The sequence below is a fragment of the Bombyx mori genome, chromosome 24 (genome assembly GCF_030269925.1).
Source record: "Bombyx mori chromosome 24, ASM3026992v2".
Classification (NCBI taxonomy): domain Eukaryota; kingdom Metazoa; phylum Arthropoda; class Insecta; order Lepidoptera; family Bombycidae; genus Bombyx; species Bombyx mori.
This window is the reverse complement of record NC_085130.1, coordinates 7,645,134-7,670,015: the sequence shown is the minus strand read 5'-3', so window position 1 is coordinate 7,670,015 and position 24,882 is coordinate 7,645,134. Positions and strand designations below refer to the sequence as shown.

The 24,882-nt window shown below is 37.2% G+C and overlaps 1 protein-coding gene across 5 annotated transcripts in view; it reads left to right on the top strand.

Annotated features, from left to right (window-relative positions):
* Positions 1-24,141, top strand: part of LOC101735589 (transmembrane channel-like protein 7) — a 28,167-nt gene extending 4,026 nt beyond the window's left edge. The window contains exons 2-7 of one of the 5 annotated variants that reach the window (XM_062675739.1): positions 3,363-3,474; positions 3,551-3,658; positions 13,370-13,568; positions 15,134-15,241; positions 15,585-15,685; positions 16,706-24,141. In XM_062675739.1, coding sequence (XP_062531723.1) covers positions 13,388-13,568; positions 15,134-15,241; positions 15,585-15,685; positions 16,706-18,670 — 2,355 coding nt within the window. In that variant the 5' untranslated portion in view covers positions 3,363-3,474; positions 3,551-3,658; positions 13,370-13,387 and the 3' untranslated portion in view covers positions 18,671-24,141. Of the gene's footprint in view, positions 1-3,362; positions 3,475-3,550; positions 3,659-4,106; positions 4,246-11,062; positions 11,547-13,369; positions 13,569-15,133; positions 15,242-15,584; positions 15,686-16,705 lie in introns of those variants that run through there. The other 4 variants (XM_038019667.2, XM_062675740.1, XM_038019671.2 and 1 more) reach the window with 4 other exon arrangements.
* The last annotated feature ends 741 nt before the right edge of the window (positions 24,142-24,882 follow it).

The following is a 24,882-nucleotide window of genomic DNA, read 5'->3' as shown; positions in this document are numbered from 1 at the left end:
TTTAAATTCTGGAAGTCCAACTCGTAGAACTGGTCCTGATCAAATTGTTAGTGCTCCTGATATATCTATTTCCTCCCCATCTCTGGTGCCGTCTTTGTCCTGGAAAACATTAAAATTAAGTTATGGAAGTGACCACTATCCTATTATTATTTCATTTTCACACAATAACATAGTAATTAAGGATCATTCTAAACATAAGTCTACAATAAAGTACAACCTATCTCAAGTAACAGATGAGGATTGGAAAACGTTTCAATCGCGTTTGGATATTAAACTTGCCAACTGTGAAAATATTAATAACTTAGATTCTGATGCACAAGCAAAAATTTTAGCTTCTGCTTTTATAGAAACAGCTGATGAAGTTTTCCCTTCTAAAAGCCCTTCTGGTATTTTTATTCCTTCTCCTCCTTGGTGGGACCGGGAGTGCACTCAGGCGGTAAAGGAGAGAAAAGCAGCCGAATTATTATATTTAGAAGAAACTATTACAGAAAATTTTGATATTCTAACAGAAAGAATCAATAGTACTCGGAATCTTTTATTAAAAAAGAAACGAGAAGGTTTTAAAAAATTTTGTGCTTCGATTTGTCCTAATATCTCACCTTCTGAAGTATGGAACCAAATAAGAAGATTTAGATCTGCATATAAAGAAAATACAGTCAAAGACTTGCCTTATGATCTGGCTGACAAGTTTCTTGATAAATTAGCTCCCCCTTATGTTCCAGAAGAATGTTTAGTTCTTATCCCGTCTGTCCTTCCTTTCTCATGTTCAGATCCAGTTTCAGATTTTGATTTACCTTTTTCATTTAATGAACTGAAGGGGGTAATCTCGAATCTTAAGGACTCTGCTCCAGGTGATGATAAGATTCCTTATTCTTTCTTTGTCCATTTGAGTGATTCTAGTCTCACATATTACCTCAACCTTATAAATTCTATGTTCATTACATGTGTTATCCCAGAGTCATGGAAAAAACAAATTATTTTACCCATTCTCAAACCGGGTAAATCTTCATCAGATGTATTGTCATACAGACCCATAGCTCTCTCATCTGTAATGTTGAAAATTTTAGAACATTTAATTAAAATTAGACTAGAATGGTTTGTGGAAAGTAACAGTTTACTCAGTGACAGTCAAAACGGATTTAGAAGGGGTAAAAGCACAATGGACAATCTTGCTATCTTTATAGTGGATATTTTGGTAGCTTTCTCAAACTCTGAATCTATTGTAGCTGGATTTCTGGATATTTCCGCTGCATATGATAATGTACATATTCCTACACTGCTTTACAAATTACAGAAAATAAGGGTTCCTGTTAGACTTGCTAACTTGATTATTACTATAATGTCAAATCGAACTATCATTTTAAACTCTACCTCTTCAGATTCACAACAATCTAGAACTTTATGGAGAGGTCTTCCTCAAGGATCTGTGTTAAGTCCAATTTTATACAATATATACACTTGTGATTTGGAAGAGACCCTTGGAAATCAAGTAAGAATTCTTCAATATGCTGATGACCTCCTTATGTACACTTGCAATAAAGACATACATAAAGCTTGCTTATCCCTTAGGAATTCATTTCTAACTCTTAAATCTTGGTTAGATAATAATGGACTTTCCCTTTCTGCCTCCAAAAGTTCTATTGTTGTATTCTCTAGAAAACGTTCTCTTCCTCCAATTAGTATATTGTATGAGAATGAATTAATTTCTGTAAATAGTCATGTTAAATTTTTAGGTTTAATTTTAGATTCAAAATTGAATGGAATTCAACATTGTAATTACATTACAAACAAGTGTTTGAGTAATATGAATATCTTACGTTCTCTTGCCGGTGTATGGTGGGGTGCCCACCCATTCAATTTAAAACTTTTATATAATGCCATAGTAAGATCAGTTTTAGATTATGGTACTTTTTTACTTCAACCAGGGGATGTGAATGCTTTCAAAAAACTAGACACTATACAGTCTAAGTCACTCAGAATTATCACTGGAGCCATGAAATCTAGTCCTGTTACAGCATTACAGGTAGAATGTGTTGATCCTCCTCTTCATTTGAGACGTCAATATTTATCTGATAAATTCGTTTTCAAATCCCTACAAATTCAAAATAATCACATTATTACCAAACTTAAAACTTTAAATGAACTCATAGAATACTCTTCATTTTGGAAACATAAACAGTTACCATGTTTAATAATTAGCTACAGAAAATATTTGTCTATTCAAACTCCAACTAATCACTCTCATATTTTCCCTCTATTTTGTGTAAACTATATGGCATTGATTTTAAAACCGGATATTCATCTTGACATGGGTATTTCTAAGTATCAACCCCAACCAAATACTAACTTTAATTTTGTAATAGACCAAGACTGGAATGACTATAACCATATATATACAGATGCTTCCAAACACCCTCAAGGTTGTGTTGGTGTAGGAGTCTACCATTCGCAATCAAAAATAGTTGAAAAGATAAAATTACCATCTGAAACATCAGTGTTCACTGGTGAATGTTTTGGAATATACAAGGCCATAGAATACATTTTGATATTCAAACTAAAGAAAACTTTAATACTAACCGATTCAAAGAGTTCTTTACAGGCTCTTGCAAAATTTCCTTTTAAATCTCAACCGATTTACCCTATTCTCTTAGACTGTAGAAACCTGTTAATGAAATGTATGGATCAAAATCTTACAGTATCATTTGTATGGATACCTAGCCATTGCGGAATTAAAGGAAATGAAATAGTTGATAGAATTGCAAACGAGGCTATCAATTGTGGTGATATTTATTATTTCAAAAATTATAGTCATGATTTAGTTAGCCTTCCTAAAACATATTTGAATAATGCTTGGAGTGCACAGTGGTATAATGGCGTTAAAGCAAAATATTACCGAAGGGTACAACCAACCATTCCTTCCAAACCATGGTTCTACAAATATAATTTTAAACGCCACGAGACTTCCAGTTTGATACGGATGAGATTAGGCCACACGTGTAGTCCGGCACATCTAGCGACGATCGGAGTGCTGGATAGCAGTAAGTGTGAGTGCGGTGCGGACATTGGCGATTTAAATCACATTATTCTTTCATGTCCCCTTTTTGATCATTCACTTCTTTATAGTTCTTTATCATCACTTAGTATTCCTTTTCCTATATCTGTACCTTATTTATTACATACAGTAGACCCAGTTATTTATAAAATTATTATCTTATTCCTCAACAGTTTTAACCTAAAATTATAATTATATATATTATTTATTCTTCCTAATTATATTAATCCTAATCCAATTTTCCTGCCTAAACCTTATCTAACTTATATTTTCTGATTTGATTTTTGCTTCCTAACCTTTATTTTGAAAGTGGCAAATAACACTTGGTGTTGGGTCCAAAAAGAAAAAAAAAAAAAAAAAAAAACAGTAACTCTATGTGTGAAACACACACAAAGTACTTTGCTAAGTACCATAGATCAACTGTAATTTTGGTTTATTTTGATCTCAGAAATTTTTCCTGTAATTTAGTTAAATAATAATTGAAGCCTTCGTTTACAGATGATGTGAATGAAATAGATAATGTATTAATTCAATTATAAAGTGTAAGAAGATCAGGGTGCTGTGTAAAATGAAGAGATGAATAATAATTGGTGTTTATGTTACACGGTGAGTGTTGATTACGAAAAGTAACTGTGTGCCCTTAATTTAAAAAAAAAAACACAAATCACCGCTTTGTGCTCTATCTATAAATGGACCGATTTAGTATGTTTTTTCTCATTACATTGTCGAATTCCACTTGCCGGAATCAGACAGTAAATTCGACCTAAAACGGAAAACTCTAAATAAAATGAAATTGTGATCCACTATACTTTTAACGATACAGTAAATTATGAATTAATTAAAAAAAAATTTTAAAGCGGAAGTAGGCATATACTAGCGATATAAATCCTATTTAATACTTTTCAAAAATCTCAAATACGAAGCAAAAGCCGAACTGTGAAGGTCTACTTTGGCGGGTCACACGAAAATACAATTTAATTAGGTTGATCATAATGTAAGTTGATGTTTTTTCTTTGTGAAAATTGAGTCATACTTAAAAAAAAAAAAAGGTATGATTCACACAAATATTAGTTCAACTGTAGTTAGTAGACCTTCAATCCATTGCTTTCTTGGTTTAAGTTCTCTTATTTTTTGTTTTACCGAATTTAATGCAATTTATTACTGGTATTAGGACGTCTTGTGAGTCCGCACGGGTAAGTACCACCACTCTGCCTATTTCAGCCTTGAAGCAGTAATTCGTTTCAGTTTGTTGAGTGGGGTAGATGTCTATGGGCTCCACTAACCACTTAACACTAGGTGGCCTGTGAGCTCATCCACCCATCTAAGCAATAAAAAAAATCATTTGTTTTTCCAACATCTAAAGGAATACCTATTTATTAATCAGTCTTTTAGAAAGAAAGAAAGAAAGAAAATCTTTATTCGCCAGAAATATAGTTTACAAGATATAGGACATAGCTTCATATATTTCGCCTGTTTAGGCATGCGAAAATTTAATTTATTTTTATATTAATTATAACACAAAATTTACTAAATCTATCTATTTTTACATTCTATCACTTCTTATTCTAATATTTTATTATGTACAACACTTATCATTTAAAAATTCTTGCACACTATAATAAGCCTTGTCTATTAGCCATAAATATAATTTTCTTTTAAATTGAGTTTATTAAGTATTAACAAACAACATTAGCTTATGTGCATGAATTAAGTTTTGAGCTTGTATATAAGCTGAGTCACACTACAACACGCTGTGCCCGTGGCTTTATTACATGCTTAACACTTTATACACCACGAGGATCTCTCATGACCTCATCTAGTTTACATTATTGTGCCATGGGTTTCACTGGTGTCTTCAAGTGGTCTTTTTATTAGATTAATGGAACCCTCATTAGATGCATAAAATAAATATGTTAGGTACATACATATAATAAAATATGTCAATTTAAAGAAATTTGTTACGGTGTTAAAGGTTAATCAATAACACAATCCAAATTAGTGTTTGATGCATCCCTTATGTGTAAAATGTTTGTGGTGCATTCTTTTTAGGGATGTGCATCATTACATTTTGCAAAATTACTGATCGTAGGATGTCTGGTGAGTCTGTGAGTAGGTATCATCACCCTGTTTATTTCTGCAGAGATGCGTTATAGCTTGAAAGGTGCGGCAGCCATTGTACTGTTGAAACTGAGACTTTAGAACTCTTTTTTCAAGTTGGGTGGTGGCATATAGGTTGTAGATGTCTATATGGGCTCCAATAATCACTTAACACCAGGTGGGCAGTGAGCTTCTCCACCCATCTAAGAAACAAAAAAAAAAAACAAAGTCACAAAAAATTGTTTCATGTCAAATTTTCCACCGCACACTTTATTACATAATATAAATAGCATATGTTTACAAATCTACAAATAATTTTGTCTAATAATAGGAAGTTGCAAAATAGATACATTTACATAATTACCGCGGCTACGATAAGTTAGTAATCACCATGAGTACATTTCAACACAATGTTGGTACAATGCTGGATAACTCTTATATATGCTCCTAAAAATTGTTATGGGTGTGATGGGTGAGACAGTGTGTCTCTAGATCTTGACCATCAAGGTGTCAAATCAATGGGCTCTGTTACTACTTCAAAATAAAAGTTGTTGGATTCTGCCCATGTCGGAGAATAAAAAAATTGAAAATGTTACTCGTAATGAAGAAACTCATAAATGTACTATTTTTGCATTCACTTAAAATTCCAGTGATGAAAACGATTAAAATATTTTATTTAAAAATAAAAAGACTTAAGTTACTTAAGAATATGTAAAAAATTCTGAATTCAACTAAAACATTTATAATTAAACTACAGAACTTTTTGACATGGTCAGATTAAGATTGTATTTTGGGATGTTGTTTTTTTAGTCTAAAAGATTGACTTCCTCACTATCCTAGTGTCAACACATAATAAAAGTTGTGGTAGATTTGGATATGAATTATTTTGACCGAAATATCGGTCCAATAGGATAGTTGTTGACAATATGTATTTGCAGCTGCTCTTAGTTACTTGTGAATACATATAATCCAGTTGTAACATGCCAAAACTCAAGAATGATAATTTTGTCTCATGACTGCGTGTGTACTTTTGTGCATTCTTCTCAGTAGTATGCACTCTTGGCAGAGTGGTCATGGTCATCATTTCGGGTGGTGGTTCGCGTTTTTTTTTTCTACCTAAGCTGAGAGCCTTGAGAGGCTATTTCAGCGTAACCTTAACTACTAGGTGAGCTCACGGGGCTCAAAAGCTGACGACGTTGCTAACACGAACCCTAGCAAGAGCCGTGCTTCGCAGAATCTACCACCGGATCGGAAACGTGACCCACTGAGAAGATCCGGCGAGAAACTCAGTGGGCTGTGTCTGAGGGTTAATTTACTCGTCGAGCCCTTCGTCCCAAGCGACGGGTTCGACGAGAACGATGACCGGTGCTTGAGGTACCTAAAAGCACCGTTAGTGGATCGGGAGGATCCGAAACGACGTGTGTTTCGCTTCATCAGACCTCGTGTACCGCACCCTTGTGCACTCGTTGACGGGATGATTTAGAGGTGTCTTTATTTAGTCGGTCCATCGTAACGGTGATCTGCCGCGCGGTCTTGTACCCTCTATCAGGCCCTGCACCACAAGGCGCTCAAGTGATTCATCACCCCGTCGCGACACGTGTCCGAAGAAATTGAGAATGCGACCCTCAATCATGGAGGATAGATGGTGCTTGATGCCGAGTTCCTGTAGAATTGACTGACTCATTCTGAATTCCGAAAACAATATTTGCAGCATTCTTCTCCAGCACCACATTTCGAGGGCATCTATCATCTCGTCACTTTCTCTTGATGTCCATTAAGTCCATTGTCTTTTATGCATTTATCAAGATAAATTGTCCAACATGAAAAATCAAGACTTAATTATCAGAAATTCAGAACAGCCGATGTATAAGTCAATCTGAATCAATACCTAATATCAATTATTATCAAAACTGTAAGGTAATGAACCTTTAACGTGAATTTTAATAATCCTTAATTTTGATAAAAATATATAAACAATATAATTTTATCTTATCCGTGAATACTATACTCATTAATTTTTATCAGAAATCATTAAGGGGAAGTTTATTAGAGAAAATTTAGAATATAACGCTAAGCGATGGCTTAGAACAGATTTTAACCTATTTCTTTCCATGGGTGGTAATGATCTCAGACCACTGAAGTAGGAAACCTATGGAAATGAAACGTCAACAAAAAATTCGTGCCACTGTGACGTCATCTGGCCACAAAACATGGCGGTTTTAGTGCTGCCCAGAAGATTTTAATGTTAGTAGGTTTTATCGATAAACGTTCTTCGCTCATTTTATTTTAAATATTGTTCAGTATGAATGTATTTGTAGAATTTATACTTTAATAGGAAGTAAGTATATTGTTATGTGCAAAGATGATGTGATTTAGATATTATGTGAAATCTAAGACGAGTTCGTGCTTCAAATTTGCCAAGTAAACGATATGACGATTTTTAAAAGTTGCTACACTGATTTTATAAAGTTGTCGTTTGCCGCAAAACATAAAGATATGGCATAGTACAGTGCCATCAGCCCATTTCTAGCATGCTGAATGTTATCGTATTTTGAGTACGTCTTTTTCTTAGACTATTGCAATCTATTTTAATTGTTTTGCTGACTCTAAAGTCCGTAACACACTACCGCAGCGCACCTCAAGGAAGGTACGCCGCACCATTTGAATCACTCTCACTTGAGAGTGATTCAAATTTTAAACTTATCAAGGGACCGCCTGATAAAAAAAAAACACCTACAGAACATTTATTCGTTAATAAAATTACAAACGTCATTCCTTGTGACTTCCTCTCTAAAATCACTTAATTAATAAATATTTAAAGAGTTGACAATAGTGTTATAAAACTATTTTATTTAAATAGTTCCGACGACTTTCTTGAGATCCTATAAAATATGTTTTAATTATTATTTTTGTATGTTTTAAGCATGATAAAATAAGAAATTTTATATAAGCAATCATATTAAATCGATATCAAAGTCAATAAATAATGTACAACCCAAAACAAACGGCCGAACTGACGTGACAATGACATTTGGCGCGCTAAGCATGGCGGATTTTCGGCCTCATTAGACGGAGACGGAGACATTTACGTATATTCATGTTTCATTTTATGTACGCACTGAAATACTGTTATATTGTTTTCCTGCGAGTTAAAGTGCTGAGTAAGAAAGAGATAGATATATGTTTATGTATGTGCTTTCAAAATGGGTGCTATTTATATAAGCAATTGTACGTATAGAACAATATGTCGTGTCCCTACTATATAGGTCTATGTCTCAGACTCATTATACGAGCAAACTCAGCCACTACCATTTCATAGTGGTAGTGTATTGTTTTATCGCTTAAGTGACAGTTAAGCCTTGTTCGGACTAGGCGAGTATTTTAGTCGAGTACCGAGTAATTTAGTAGCTAAATGTGTCTGAACACCAAAAATTTAGTCGAGTAGGTTGGTAAATATTTTAGTCAAGCCAATCCTTTTTGTTCTATTTTGTTCACGCAAGTAGCGCCTCCCACCACGCGTCCTTGCTTATTGGCTCACTGACTAAACAAGTCCGAACCTGTTGATTAGTTGAGTTCTTTAGTGGCACTTCTCAAATGGGTATCTTAGCGCTGAATTTGAGAGTGTGTTTTCGTTAACAGAAAATTCACACAGCTTTCGGACATTCTCAAACTATCGAAGTATTCTTTGGGATCTCTTCCAATGCTAATTCCTTCAGAAGACATTTAGTAGCTCCCAGTTTATCTCTTCTATCGATCCATTTTCGTACCCATAACTTATTTCTCTTAGTCACAGAAATTCCTCATCCACCTCTACTAAAATAGACATTACGATTAGCTTAATCAGTTTATTCACTTTATTGCGTTGCAGCCTGTTCATCTTGCAAAACACCGCTCACTTCTGTGCTCTACTGGACCGTAATGCGAACGATTTCTGTGCAGTAGCGAGTAGTTTAGCCACTAAATTAAACGCATTACTGCTTCACGGCGGAAATAGGCGGGGTGGTGGTACCTAACCGCGCGGACTCCCAAGAGTTTCTACCACCAGTGATTACGTAAATTATAATTTTGCGGGTTTGATTTTTATTACACGATGTTATTCCTTGACCGTGGAAGTCGATCGTGAACATTTGTTGAGTACGTATTTCATTAGAAAAATTGGTACCCGCCTGCGAGATTCGAACACCGGTGCATCGCTACACACGAATGCACCGAACGTCTTATCCTTTAGGCCACGACGACTTCTAGACTAGGCAGCGGCTTGGCTCTGCCCCTGGCATTGCTGAAGTCCATGGGCGACGGTAACCACTCACCATCAGGTGGGCCGTATGCCCGTCTGCCTACAAAGGCAATAAAAAAAAAATAAAAAAAAAACTTCTACGGCCTTAGGGAGAGTGACATGGGATACTTGTGATCACGAAAAAACTACGCCGACGCTTCCTTGACGAAGCGGGCGTGGCGGGTAACAGCTAGTGTATAATATATATAATAATATTATTATAATTTTTTTAATATTATAAAGCTGAAGAGTTTTTTGTTTGTACGCGCTAATGTCAGAAACTACCGGTCCGATTTGAAAAATTATTTCAGTGTTAGATAGCCCTTGATAGGTCTTGATGTAAACAGGACCATTCGGGAAGGCTACCCTTTCGAACAAAAAAAAAAAAAGAATTATCCAAAACGGTTCAAGCATTATCGAGAAATCGGTGAACATACATAGATAAAAATTATGGTCGAATTGATAACTTGGTAAATTATCCTAAAACTGGCAGTTCAATAGGGTTGCCTAATACTTTTGCTCATGGCTGTATATACGTGTATATTGGGTCAAGTTGTTAATAAAATAAAATAATTGTACTGAATTGGTCCTCGATACGTTTGCAGATTTTTCAAAATAATCTGACAGCACCTTCGCGTCAGCTATAGGCAAGACGTATTACAACTACAATCTACAATAATTAAAGTTTAATCAAAGCATGTTTCTGCGAAAAGGCATGATATTATTATATTACAATTATCAGCTATCCTCTTGTAAATACATCGACGAATGAGTCATTCGTTACCGGTCCTTGTTTTTAAAATTCTATTTTGGTGTTTTTTCCTACCTATTCGCTGGTAGCCTAGAGAATTATTTCAGCTACGCCCGAACTGGTAGGTGAGCTCACGGGCTCAACCTGAGAACTTTCTGGCCTTAGCAAGAGCAGGCTTCGCAGAATTTACCACCGGATAGTAACCGCGATCCACGCTCAAGATCCGGCGAGACTGTAGCTTCCTTTGCGTCTTTAATTAGTCACACAGAACTCTGACGGGGATTCCCTAGCACAAGTTAATGGCTCAGTTAAAAAGTCTTGAGCGAAATTGAAAAACATTACAGCTTTTCAAGTTCAGTTTAAGCTAGCACTAATCATACCAACACTTACTGGTACCTATTTCTACCATAGCGGGTAGGTAACGGTATACGACAAGTATTACTCCAAATAAACAAAACAAAACAAAAAGATAGTAAAATAACTGTATATTAATTGGTAAGAAAAAGTCGTGAGGTCAAATGTGCAAAATCAATAAGATGATATGTGCATTTTCAATGCAAAAGTTCTAAATAGGTCATTTGACCCGTTATGGTATGTTTAGTGCCAGAGTTACCAAAGAGAAACAGACAAAAGAGAACATTTATATAGATCCCGATAGCAGGAAATGTACACAAAAGGTTTAAAATAAAAACGGTGAAACTACCGTAATATATTGTGATTTCTGTCTTGTGACCTTTTGGAACTGAAGAAGCCCTTTTTTAGTTGTAATAACAATTGAATTGTAATCTAATCGATGACCGTTTCACTAGAATTGGATTTTGGATGTTTAGATAAAAAATACTTCCAATCATTATAAAAAATAATTTTAAATTACTAAATTCAGTCTTGATTGTGGGAATGTATGATACACTTCGATAAAGCGGCACGACACGAGAACCCTCTCATCGTGGCCGCCGGTAAAACTACATTCCCGATCCTGCGGACAGAATGGAAAGCAGTCGACGTCGCCCAAAACACGTCATCTCGGATCCTCCCGATCCACTAACGGTGCTTCTAGGTACTTCAAGCAACGGTCACCGTTCTCGTCGAACCTGTCGCTTGCGACGAAGGGCTCGACGAGTAAATTAACTCTCAGACACAGCCCACTGAGTTTCTCGCCGGATCTTCTCAGTGGGTCGCGTTTCCGGTCCGGTGGTAGATTCTGCGAAGCACGACTCTTGCTAGGGTTCGTGCTAGCATCGTAGTCAGGTTTGAGCCTCGTGAGCTCACCTACTAGTTACGGTTACGCTGGAATAGCCTATCTAGGGTACCAGCAAGGTAGAAAAAAAAAGAAGGGAATGTACGCAAAATTGTGTAGTGAGATAATTGTGGTACGTTGTATGAGTTTGTGAACAGTTTTAAAATCGTCACTTTCGTCTAAGACGAATGCAACCGATGTCTTCCGCAAGTCAGGTCGAGAACATAACTAAGTTTTCTTTGGGACACCGAGCCGAAAGACAAAAAACGCAACCTCGTTTTTTAAGCAGAAGGATGGCTGTGCCCCTGGCATTGCCGATGTCCACGCGCGACGGTGATCAGTTAACGTCAAACCCGAACAAAGGCAATAGAAAAACGACTACTATTCGTCATGTCGATTCACCACAACATTGATAGCACGTCCTTACGGATCCATCAGAACCAATAACCTTTGCATTAGACGCCTTCAGCTCTAACATTAGGAGCAGGCTTAGGGACACCGGTAACCGTACTCGTCGAATTGGACAAAGAGGTCGACGTGCAACCTAACCCATGCATCAGCTCGCTGAGTTTCTCGCCGGGTCTTCTCAGCGGGTCGCGATTTCGATCCGGTAGTAGATTCATTCGCGAAGCAGCTACGCTTAAGTTGTTAGGTTCCCTTCGGAGGCGCTCGGGCAGTTGTTAGCAAATCCCACCCCTCCTGGCTGAGCCTTTGCTCGCCCACCTGTCCTGGTGAAACTGGAAAGGGCCAACATTAATCTTTCAATCATAAAAAAATTTGCCATATTGGTCATAGATTTCAAGGGGAGTGAAGAGGTAACAAAAAACAAATAGACAATATTCTTATACCGATATGATTATTGTCGAATGATTCAATTAATTTGATAACAATATGATAAGTCTTTTTCAAAATAAGTTTTCAATTCGTATCGATGGGAAACGTGCTTCTAAACTGCGTACTGATTCTGTGTGTGACGAAGTGTTTTCCTTCTATAACATATTTAGATAACTAGTAAAAATTAAAAAAAAAAAAAAAACAAAGCTTATTTACAGTGAAAAAGACCCAACTAATATTGGCTTTGAAGGTAATAACATCTTCAGTAGTTTTCGATAAGGCATATTTTTGCTAGACATTAAAAAAACCGCAAGAGTGGCTTGCTGCTTTGTTTGCTTTCGATGTATGTAAAGTAAAAATAAAATAAACAATTAATAACGCTATGTATATGTATCCCGTCGAATGATATCGCTTCCAGTTTTCAATTATCTATTAAACTCCTAATAAAAAATATCTAAAGTCTATTCTGATAATACATCAACGATTTAATACTAGATACCGAACTAAATAACATTAAAATATTTTGTAATAATGTTAACAGAGCCTTTCTATTTATAGTCGTTTATAAGTTTTTTTTTGTTCTGAATGTTTTTTTAAGAAATCTCAAACAGAATATAAGGCTTCAGAAAAAGTTTTCCTACTCTATAATGATGACTAGTGAAATATGTGTGCTTCGTGCGAGTTTTTCAAATTTCTATGCAAGTGGAACAGCGCCCCTACCTATATTATTTTAACCTTTTTGTGCTTTTTTTGCTTAGATGGGTGGACTAGCTCACGGCCGATCTGGTATTAAATGGTTACCGGTGCCTATAGACCTCTACAACGTAAATACCGCCACCCACCTTAACCTACCATTTAACTGCTACCACATTATTGTAACCAATAATTAGGCAAATTATCATTTTCCGGGTTTGATTTTTATTACACGGTTCTATTCTATTAGTCAAGTACGTATTTCATTACAAAAAATTGTACCCGCTTGCGGGATTCGAACATCGTTGCAACGCTTGATACGAATACACCGGGCGTCTTATCCTTTAGGCCACGACAACTTCCATCTAGTTGCATAGTGTAAGGTAAAAAAACTGCGCTTAACTACTTTCCTCTCATATATTTTTTCAGATAAAATGAACTGACACAATGTCAGGGGGTAACTCTAAGAACAAGGCGAAATCCAAACGCCATGAAGGTTGGGAGGAAGCCGGCGGGGAGTTCTACCAGGAACTCTACCCCGGGGGGGAACAGGAGCTGTTTGATAACCTCCAGAGAGCTGATGCAGCGAAACTGGCGACGCTACTACCATCAAAACAGGCTAGGAACAGTAAGTCTTTAAAATAAGAATTTTTTATTGTATTACTGGTGGTAGGACCTCTTGTGAGTCCGCGCGGGTGGGTACCACCACCCTGCCTATTTCTGCCGTGAAGCAGTAATGCGTTTCGGTTTGAAGGGTGGGGCAGCCGTTGTAACTATACTTGAGACCTTAGAACGTGTATCTCAAGGTGAGTGGCGCATTTACAATGTGGATGTCTATGGGCTCCAGTGACTACTTAACACCAGGTTGGCTGTGACCTGGTCCACCAATCTAAGCAATAAAAAAAAATTGTTTTCTGCCTCAACCAAAACATTTGATTTTTTTATTAAATTCCAAAGGCTTCACACAATCTTAAGTCGATTTAGACAAGCTTTTTGGATAAATAGTTCAAGGTTTTGTCCAAACGCTACGACATTTAACTAATCTATGAAATAATCGAGATGGTTTGGTCGTATCAATCAAATCATTTGACACATCATAATGCCGATGTGGGCACAACACATTGAAACACCATTTAAATTTGTGGCGCGAAGCAATCCGCTGTATACGCAGAATTAATATCGGACTTGAAGAAGACAGACCCCAGGGAAAGGACATCAGGGATATTAATCGATCGTGGTCCATTTCAATTCAAAGACCGTATTGCATAAGGACATTGCCCTTACCTCCTCTCGAAGAGAAGATGGATCCAGAATATTTCCAGGGACGAATATAGCAAACCATAGTATTTGCTAAAGTTTTCGCGAGTAGTAAACATAATTTACGCTTTAGATTTGTAACGAATCCTCAGCGGCTTGTCAATGTTTACGAACCACGGTATCCATTAAATTTCAATGGTATATTTACTAAAACTAAGATTAGGATGTTCATTGTATAATTCCATGGAATCTATGAATACGCGTCATAGGTTGGTAGATCTTAATCGAATTCTGGTCAAAGATATTTTTGATGCGATTGGAGCCGCAGTAAAACTGAAGAGACGGCACCAAGATAAGCATTTCGGGAGGGTACTTTTATATAGCATAAGGCGCACCTTTTCCTGGGCGATAAACGACTGGGTTATTAAATCCACCTCTCATCACCAATACGCATGATGATGCGATGATGAAACTTCTCGGTTTATGATACTACTTCCAGACCACTCTCCTCCTCCCTGAGTCTCCTCCCATTATGCTTCTCTGGATGATGCTTCGTCATCTTTCTCTGTTCTCGGCGGTGTGTATCTATGTGATCACTCTAGAATTTCCAATAAGTTTGAATAGCTTTGAATAATTGTAATGTTTTTTGCTGCATTCATCGACAGTACGTTACCAAAGATATTTTTTTTGCCACGTACCATCCGGCTTTGGAATGAACTACCCTCCACGGTGTTTTCCGAGCGCTATGACATGTCCTTCTTCAAACGAGGTTTGCGGAGAGTACTTAATGGTAGGCAGCGGCTTGGCTCTGCCCCTGGCATTGCTGACGTCTATGAGCGACCGTGACCACTTACACACTGCCAACAAAGACAATAAAAATAAAAAATCAGAAAAAAAATTCGCGTTTGATGCGTAATGGCGTGCATTGCTTTTCAGCGACGACGGTCAAACGCGCCAGATCCCAGACTGATCGGCGCCAATCTACCTTCGCTAGGACCATGCAGAGCCGGGACATACATCTCTCGATGTTGCCAGACTTATCAGGTATGTTTCGAGAAATCAGTTAACCCATTTTAACACCATTTTAGGTTGAGGGCTAATTTGGGAGGGTAGGTAAGTCTCATTTCATTTGATTCATTATCATCGTGTCTTGAAGTGAAGACTTCTTTGACAACATTGTGATTTTAGCATCGATGAAACAAAAAGTTGACACTAAAAAGAGACAGACATATACATCTACAGGATTTAACTTTTACTGCAAAAGCAATACATGCAAAGCTAAGCTCGTTCGTTTATTAAATTTTGAAATCCAATCCCAGAATTAGAAAAAAAAGAAAACGTAAAATGTCTTAAGAATCGACAAAACAAAATTAAAATATATTTACAGAAAATCTATCGAACGAAGAACGCTCGTGGGAGGAGATAATGCAGATAAAAGCGCTACCTGTCCCGATGAGTCAGAAGATCGAGCTTAAAGCTCGATTGCAGGTAAATAAGTGTCACTGGCTTAGATGCATGTACCCTCTCGCTGATGATGTGAGAACTAGCAGGCGGTTCAACTGGTGAAATGGGTAATGGAGCCATAGACATCGCCACGGAAATTCCGTCACCCGCCTTGAGACGTGAGGTCAGAGTGTCAATTGTATTGGGTAATGGTTGTGAAACTCCTCAAGAAGAAACGTATGGACATGATGAGCCGCGTGGTTTCGCAGGACCCCCTATCACCAGTAGCTACACAATAAATAATAACAATAGGTCAGTTTCGTTTTAGTCACTTCGATAATTAAATTCGACTTGCAACTAGTCTAGTAAAGCTTAATAATAAAAACTAGTTACAGAAGTAGAAGAGCTATTTCGGCAATTAGAAAGATTTAAATAACAACTAATATTTTTATTTGACATTGTCGCTAACATCCAAAATCTTTTCATATCAATCTATATAAACGGGGAGTTTTAACATTTCTCAGAATTTCTATTCGTTTAGGCTTTTGAAATTGCCTTAATTCGACTTTTGTAAGCACGATCCGTTTTAGCAAATTAGATCTTTTAATACAAATCACTATTATTTTATTAAAATAGATGAAAAGATTTTGGATACCCAAAACTATAGCTGTTTGATGCAATGGAATTTTATTGAGTAAAGTTTTTCATATCGACGGGTGAAAGAAAGGCTATTGGTTTAAGCGAAATTTTTGCAACCTTATAGAAGAAGCTAAATAACGTTTGAAATTTAGAAAAAACTGTCATGACCAAAAAAACTTCTTTAGCTGTTTCAATGTAGTAAACTTAATTGAAACCCAATTAAAAACATCGTACTGTTGATGCTAATACTAAATATAACGGCACATTTAAATAGTCTATCACCCCTCGATATGGGCGCATCGTTCCAACGGATAACCGATTGGAAATGCAGGGTACTTAGTAAAGCTAAAGGCCATTTTGGAATGAAAAGCACATGTCGGGGTCTCGATTGCTGGTCACTTTAGTAGCTTTTTGTGTCACTCGCAGAACGCTACGAAACTTCGCCTCCAAGGTTTCGAGCAACTCCACTGGAGGCAGAGGAAGGTGTGGCACCGTTTCCGTATAGGCTGCACTGAGACGTTTAGCAAGCTGGAGCTCTGGCAGACCCCCATGCGTGAAATAGAAGGAAAATTCGGAACGGGAGTCGTCTCTTATTTCCTGTTCTTGAGGTGGCTCTTCCTGTTAAACTTCACAATATCGATACTGGTCATCGTGTTCCTGATCCTACCAAAGACATTGTTGACTGAGAGGGTTTACGAATGCGACGAGACGGAAGCGAATTCAACAGTTTGCTGTTCTATAGCGTATTTTGAGAAGAACACGACGAATTCAAATATATTTTTAGACGTTATCCAGGGCACTGGCTGGATGGAGAGAACCATACTCTTCTACGGAGTTTACACAGATCAAATATACACGTACTACGTAAATAGTTTATACCATACGAAACTGTTCTACAATATGCCAATGGCTTACATTTTGGTGCCGATTTCTTGGACTTTATTGTCCCTGATCGCGATCGTGAAGACGGCCGCCAGGGGCTTCAAGCAGAAGCTAATCGAAAGCGAGGGTCAGTTCTACAAGTACTGCAACCTCGTTTTTGGCGGTTGGGATTTTTGCATACACAACGACAGATCGGCGAGAATCAAACACCAAGCTCTGTACAATGAGATCAAGGGCTGCATCGAAGAGGAGAGATTCAAAGAAGAGAAACAGTCACGCAGCCGGGAGAGTCAGATATTGATGCACCTAAAAAGATTGTTTATTAACCTGATCGTGTTTGTGATACTCATAGCGTCCGGTTTTCTAATATACGTAGCCTTCAACTTCTCGACGGAGAGACTCAACGAAAGCATAGGATCTAACGAGAATCGAACCAGGACGATGCCGATAGTGTACACTACGATGTCTTTCAATCAATTGGAGAACGTACTAATGGAGTTTTTGCCGTTTATTTGCATTGTCGTACTGAATCTTATCATACCCGAGATTTTTAGTTACATGATCAGATACGAAGGCTACATGCCGCCACATGTTATCATTATAACGCTCCTAAGGACTGTGTTACTGAGGCTATCCTCGTTAGGCGTATTGTTAAGTCAAATCTATTTGTATATATCGACGAATGGCATCGTGTGCGCGAAGCATAACACGGATACAACGAAGTTAGAATGCTGGGAGACATACGTCGGTCAGCAGTTCTACAAGTTGATCTTGACCGATTTCGCCGTTCAATTCGTGACCACGTTCCTGATAAATTTGCCTAGGGCGTTTATGGCTCGTCACACGCGGAGCCGCTGCTTGAAGATGTTCGGCGAACAGGAATTCTATTTGCCTAAACACGTATTGGACATTGTTTACGTGCAGACCATAATTTGGATGGGTTCGTTCTTCTGTCCCTTTCTACCCATTATAGGATCTATGTTCTATTTCATGATATTCTATATAAAAAAGTTCACTTGCCTCGTAAACTGTACGCCCTCGCCGGTCGTGTATAAGGCGTCCAAATCGAAATCACTCTTCATGTCGGTTCTATTGCTCGGTTTCGTCATATCGATTCTGCCGGTAGCGTATTCGGTGGCGGAAATCTTGCCGTCTATAAACTGCGGTCCTTATCGAGGCTACACCACCGTGTGGGAATTCGTCATACAAACATTCAACAACTTTCCGTCGGTTATTAGAGAGGTCATATTCTTGTTAAGCACTGCAACGTTCGCGGTGCCGGCTTTCGCTGTGACATTATTCTTCTTGTATTATTACTGGGCCGTCGCGACAGCCAATAGGCACATGGTGGCGGTCCTTAAGAACCAACTGGTCTTAGAAGGCCACGATAAACAGTTTCTGTTGAACAGACTGAGCGCGTTTATACGGCAGCATCAGAAGAGGTGCGACAGAAGAAATAGGCCCAGTTTTGCGGACGATGACTCCTCTATAAGACAGAGTTCTAGATAGATTGGTGTAATTAGCTCGGTAGTTAGACGACACCCTGTATGTGCACTCTGAAAAGCAGGGTTGTCACCAATGTCCACTGTAAAAAAAACAGGTTCTCATTAAAAGATACCTATTGGTTTGTTACCGATGACTAGGGTTCGTATAATAAACGAAATTCTGCTATAATCATTAGCTTTGATTTCTCGAGATTTAAATCCGGTTTATGTATGACTACTTCTTTTTTTATTTATAATTGAATTTTTGTGTTGTTAAAATTGGAAATGAGTTGTCTCTGAACTTGTCTATATATAGATTTCAAAAGCGTTAATCAGTAAAATCAGTATTTCAGTTTTTCAAATTATACGTGACCTGATTTATCGCAAATATCTTTCAGCTATGTTCAGAAAGAAAAAGTTGCAAGATTATCTGCTTGAAATCTGGTCTTAAAAATATTATAGTCTAGACCAGTGATTCTCAACCTTTTTTTTGTTGCGGCACATATTTAACGATTTCAAAAATTTGGCGGCACACAAAAAAAAAAAGAAAAATTATTTACTTACTACAACACACTGCATAAATAGTTTATCAAAAAATTTTAATATACGAAATAAACTAAAATATACTATAATTTTTTTGTTTGTGGATTTAAATATATATTCATGTTTAAAATATTTTGCTTTTCAAATGATATAATTTAATAATATTAACATTATTATATATTCGCAAAATTTGGCGGCACACTTTTGAAATTTGGCGGCACACAAAAGTGCCGCGGAACAGTGGTTGAGAATCACTGGTCTAGACTGACGAGACTGATAAAATCGATTTTGATACAAATTACATGTAGCATCCGAAAACAGTTTCAATCCTGTATAAAGATGTATTTGATTAATAATTGAAATCGAATGTTTATAACGCACATTAATTTACAATATACTGTTAGGGTCTTTCGTAAAATAATTTACGCTTCACACGACCGCGAAGTGAGATGCCACTGCATATTGATATTAAGATCTCGGAATGTAGTCTCCCAATTTGCGACAAACTAATGTCTAGTCACTAAACGTTATTAGTAGACTAATATGTTTTACAGTTTGTGCTAGTCATAGATGTTGTGAGGCGCTTCCCATAGACACAAACCGTGGAGTTTCCCGTCGGATCTTCTCGGCAGGTCGCGATTTCGATCCGGTAGTGGATTCAGCGAAGCACTGCTCTTGCTAGAGCCAGAATCAGACTCCCCTGCACTCTTCGCTCAAGCGTCCGATCCCCTCCGAGGTTAGAAGCGGGCTAGCGTAGTTAACACTTCAACCAGACGGCTCAGCTCACCCCAAGGACGCACGGTCAACGGAGCCTTCGAGATGAATCGAAGGCTCTGATGAACGTCAGCCGTCTTGGTACAACCCGTCAGGCTGCCCAGACGGTGCCGCTCTTGCCCCGGAATACCCCGGTGGACTAAAACCAGCCTGCCGGGTCGGGACGCGATATACCGCCAACGGTTTTCTCTTTTATTTTCCCTTGGCAGCGCGCTAGAGAGCTCAACTTCCTTAAGCTGTCCCATGACCTTCACCAGGGGATACGCATGTCACCTGTAATTTCCCATTTTTATCGCACCATGGTACATGTACGTATTTCTTTAGAACAATTATTGATTGCCTGTGGGATTCGAACACTGGCAAGGTCGCACCACTCGATACGAGTAAGCTGAACGACGTATCCATTAGGCCATGACAACTTGTAAAATTCATACTAAAGTATGAAGTACGTAAAAGTAGAAAAGGAAATTAATATAAAATTGACACAATCGAATCGAGAATTGAGTTGATCGTTTATATAATACCTAAGGTAAATTGTTATTTTTAATTGTGCTATTTTTTTTATAATTCGGTAAAATGGAACCTAAAACAAAGGAGTAAGGCTAAAATTCGTCTTTGTCGCGTTGAATTATCACCGTAACGTAGTACCCGAAACTAATTTGTTTACAAAATTTAGTCATAAAAGCTAAAATATAATCTTTCGTATTATAACGGAGTTCCTCTATGACATTACTTAGTTTATTAAATCAAATTAAAATTTTAAATGGCTATTTTAAATTTAAATATAATTTAATAAGAAAAAATCAGTGACTGTGTGTAAAAGTATTTAATTTTATTCTAAGATTATATCAAATATGTAAAATTATCTTTTTATTCTAAATCTTTACATTCCTTGGTGTATTTATTTATTTTGATTAAGAAAATATAGATTTAGTTAATATTTACGGCTCTCCGCGTTTATTTGCGACTTAAATTTTTACATTTGCTGATATTGGTCTTTTGCTATTATGTGTGTAATACGGCTCTTTATATAAGATAATGGTAATTGTTGTCAAAGCAATTTGATTTATTTGTCAAAATGCGTTTCCAATCAACTATTTATTATTTAAGATGTTCTATTAAAATGATGTAGAAAACAAAAAAATACTCGCGTACATACGCGATGTTGAACAAAATGCGCCTACGTTACTGACGATTTTGCGTGTTTTCATTCTTAACGCCTCACTCTATTCCTAAAACGGTATGTTGTACAAAAAAAATTATTTATTAATTTATATGTGTATTTGTATAAAGGCGAGCTTTACTCTAAGCTCTAACACATTAATGAGATTTTCGAGCAAAGGACTCCGACCTTCGATTTTTGTAGCTATTTGTAAGTCACACATAAGTTAGGTAACCATCCTATGTCTTGACATCGCCAATGCGTATTGACAGATACCCGCGACTGATTTACTTAAATTTTTTTATCCTTCGTTCTGGTTTATAATAGATGAAATGCCATTACGGGACTGATCGAATGAGAAAATACATAACTACACAATCGTAGTCCGTATAGAAGTGATTATTTCAAAAATGAGTTTTTTGTGTTTTGGTTATGTCGAGATATAAATGAATCCTAAACTGTTCTAATTCCTAATTCATCTCAGTAGACAAACCAAGGATTGTAGATATCTAATATATATAAGAAAACTGTGTGAGGTGTTACAAGGCAGCTTCCAATCTTCAAAACTGGCATCATACTTTGTCCATACTGATCTGACCTGAATACTTACTATATCAACACGTCTTTATTAGCTTCTATCTAACGTAGTAACAAAAACATTCGAAGTAATTTATTCACCAATTTCAAGACGTCTGGTTACAATACAATAATTTTAAAACTTCGGGCTAAAAAGGCGACCGGATCATTAGAATAAAAAAAAAAGATAGGATCATTTAAACTTTTAGTTTGGCTTGCTAAAAAAGCGTGTTTCTTTTAGTTTTAAAAATGTTTTTTTATCATCCGATCCCAGTACACTATTCAAGGTCAAGTCACTAGGTCGGTGAGGCTTTTAAATGGTCGGCAATAAAAGTTTTTATTATACGAATACTTACTTGTAAGCCATGTATCGAGTGCTAATTTTTTTTTTTCGTGTGTGAGATGTTTGTTTGAGGCTGTTAAATTATTCCGATCTTAATTCAAAATTTAGTATTTTAATAAGATGAACTTGTTGCGAACATAAATCGGATTGTACCAAGGGATATTATCTTTGATGAGAATTTTACTTTATAATGCGCAAATGCTTATTAGTTGCTCCTTGTGGGTTTTTGAGTAGCATCCATGCGGGTGGAGGGGCAGAGACGCGACCATCAAGCTTCTAAAAAAGTTAGTGATTCAGCCGATATAGACAAGTGTTCAATTACTTATCTTTTAACTTCATTGTTGGTTGTTCACCCATCATTAACCTTCGACTGTGATAATTTTAATTCATTGTTATATCAATATTCAAATTGTAATTTAGAACGTTCTCGCCAAAGACCTCTCTTCTTGTGCCACGATTTATTTGGCCATCTCATGTAGCTTAAATGTGGTAGTAGAAAATCAAAATACTTTAAAACAACAAAATGCTCAAACGATGCCAATTTCATTATTAAATTTAATTTTATAAAATAAGGATTTTTATACTTTTTTTTAATATTTATTTTTATTGTTAGTCATTATAAATGTAGATTGTGTCCTAGGACTCCTAGAGAGATACAGTACGCACTCCTAAGCTAGGAGTGCGTACTGGATCTCTCTCGCACAACTTAAGGGTGGTGAGGTCGTGAACTGTTATGCGCATACGTATTTTCGTTTATTTGATAATTAATGAACGGAATTGTACAATCTGTCAATGTCATGTACGCCCAAGATTTTGTACAGTGGCGTACATTTTATCTGTCTATATTCAAGTACATATTTATTCGACTGAATACTCTTTAATATTGAAAAACTGCCAAACAAGGCTCCGAGTGTAATGCAAATAAATGTAAATAAAATTAAATTAATAGCATTTATTAGAATGTAATTTTAGTGATAATGATCTCAACTGTACGTCGGAGGAATACAGTTTCGACATGGACGTGCAAGCTAAGTTACGAATGAATAATGAACTTTAGAATGTTTTTATATATTTGTATAATTAGGTGAATTAACAAGCGTTCGGGACGTATCAGGGACGTGGAACCGCTTCGTCATACTCAGTTATAATAAGAGGGTAGTTCTGTTTCAAGTGATTACTAGAGCCCATGAATGTGAATACTCACTAGTTTTTTTTTTATTGTTTCGATGAGTGGACGAGCTCACAGCCCACCTGGTGTTAAGTGGTTACTGGAGCCCATAGACATCTACGACGTAAATGCGTCACCCACCTTGAAATATAAGTTCTAAGGTCTCAAGTATAGTTACAACGGCTGCCCCACCCTTCAAACCGAAACGCATTACTGCTCCACGGCAGAAATAGGAATGGTGGTGGTACCTACCCGCGCAGACTCACAAGAGGTCCTACCATCAGTAATAAACGGATGTTTACGAATAATACGTATGGGATGCGAAGCCAACGGCGATCAGGAATACTCATGAAAAACTTTACGTTACGTAAGCACGAACGCCACAATCCGATCTATTTTGAAGAACATTGTGCTTAGTGCGAGTTTTTTAACGTTCTCGATAGCGTAAAAGTTAGCCCAATTTTGTATGCAGTTGGAACAGCGCCCCTAGCGGCAAACGTAGGCAAACGATCCCATTCCATACACAAATATGAGTTAACTTTTACGCTATCGAGAACGTTAAAAAACTCGCACTGAGCACACAGACGGCTGTCTCACCTGTCGGTCCACTTCGATAAAACATATCTCATACACTGACAGACTGATTAGCGGCAACATCTTACGGAACTATAAACAAAGCGTTTATTAATTGTGAAAACATTCCTTCGCTTACGTATTGCCCTGGACATCCATCAGGCACGCGACCCGTCCTTGAAATCCTATCATGATTGTCGTAAAACGCACGTACCTATTGTATAATCTGTAATACTTGTTAAGCTGGCAACAATAATGGAAAAATGTTACCAGCATTACCAATAGCACTGCCATAAAACTTAAATGTATTTATTATGATCGATGTGTTAATGTCTAAATAAATTATTGTACAATGTGTTTATTGATGTTTTATTTTGATGAGACATTTGTCTACCCAAGTAAAAGCTCTAACTTATAAATTTGTCAATGACAAAGACAATCACTAGCTAATATAGCACATACCTACCTTTACTAATGAAGCTTGCCGTCTTTTTGGGTGTGACCATGATTCTATACTGAAGTGGCGATCATTGAAAGCTGATGCAAATCCTTCGCATATGAACATTGACGTCACTGTACAACCTATGTTTTATTGTTATTTAAGACTGATTGGTGAGGCAGTGGTTAGCGTTCTCAAGTTAAAAAGATACATAAAAACACACAAGTAAAAAGAAACAAAATCTGGCTTGCAACATAAGCCATGTGCGCACGACTGAGCAAGACAAAGTGCTGAGATTGTACACAATCGTTCTTATATCTATATATCACGCATACTACCTAGAAAGTTCCTCAAAGTACCTCATTCAGTGCATTTCCAGAAATCTTTTCTGCCACGTACCATCCGGCTGTAGAATGAGCTCCCCTCCACGGCGTTTCCCGAGCGCTAGGACATTTCCTTCTTCAAACGAGGCTTGCTTTTTACTGGTGGTAGGACCTCTTGTGAATCCGCGCGGGTAGGTACCACCGCCCTGCCTATTTCTGCCGTAAAGCAGTAATGCGTTTCGGTTTGAAGGGTGGGGCAGCCGTAGAACTTATATCTCAAGGTGGGTGGCGCATTTACGTTGTAGATGTCCTTGGGCTCCAGTAACCACTTAACAC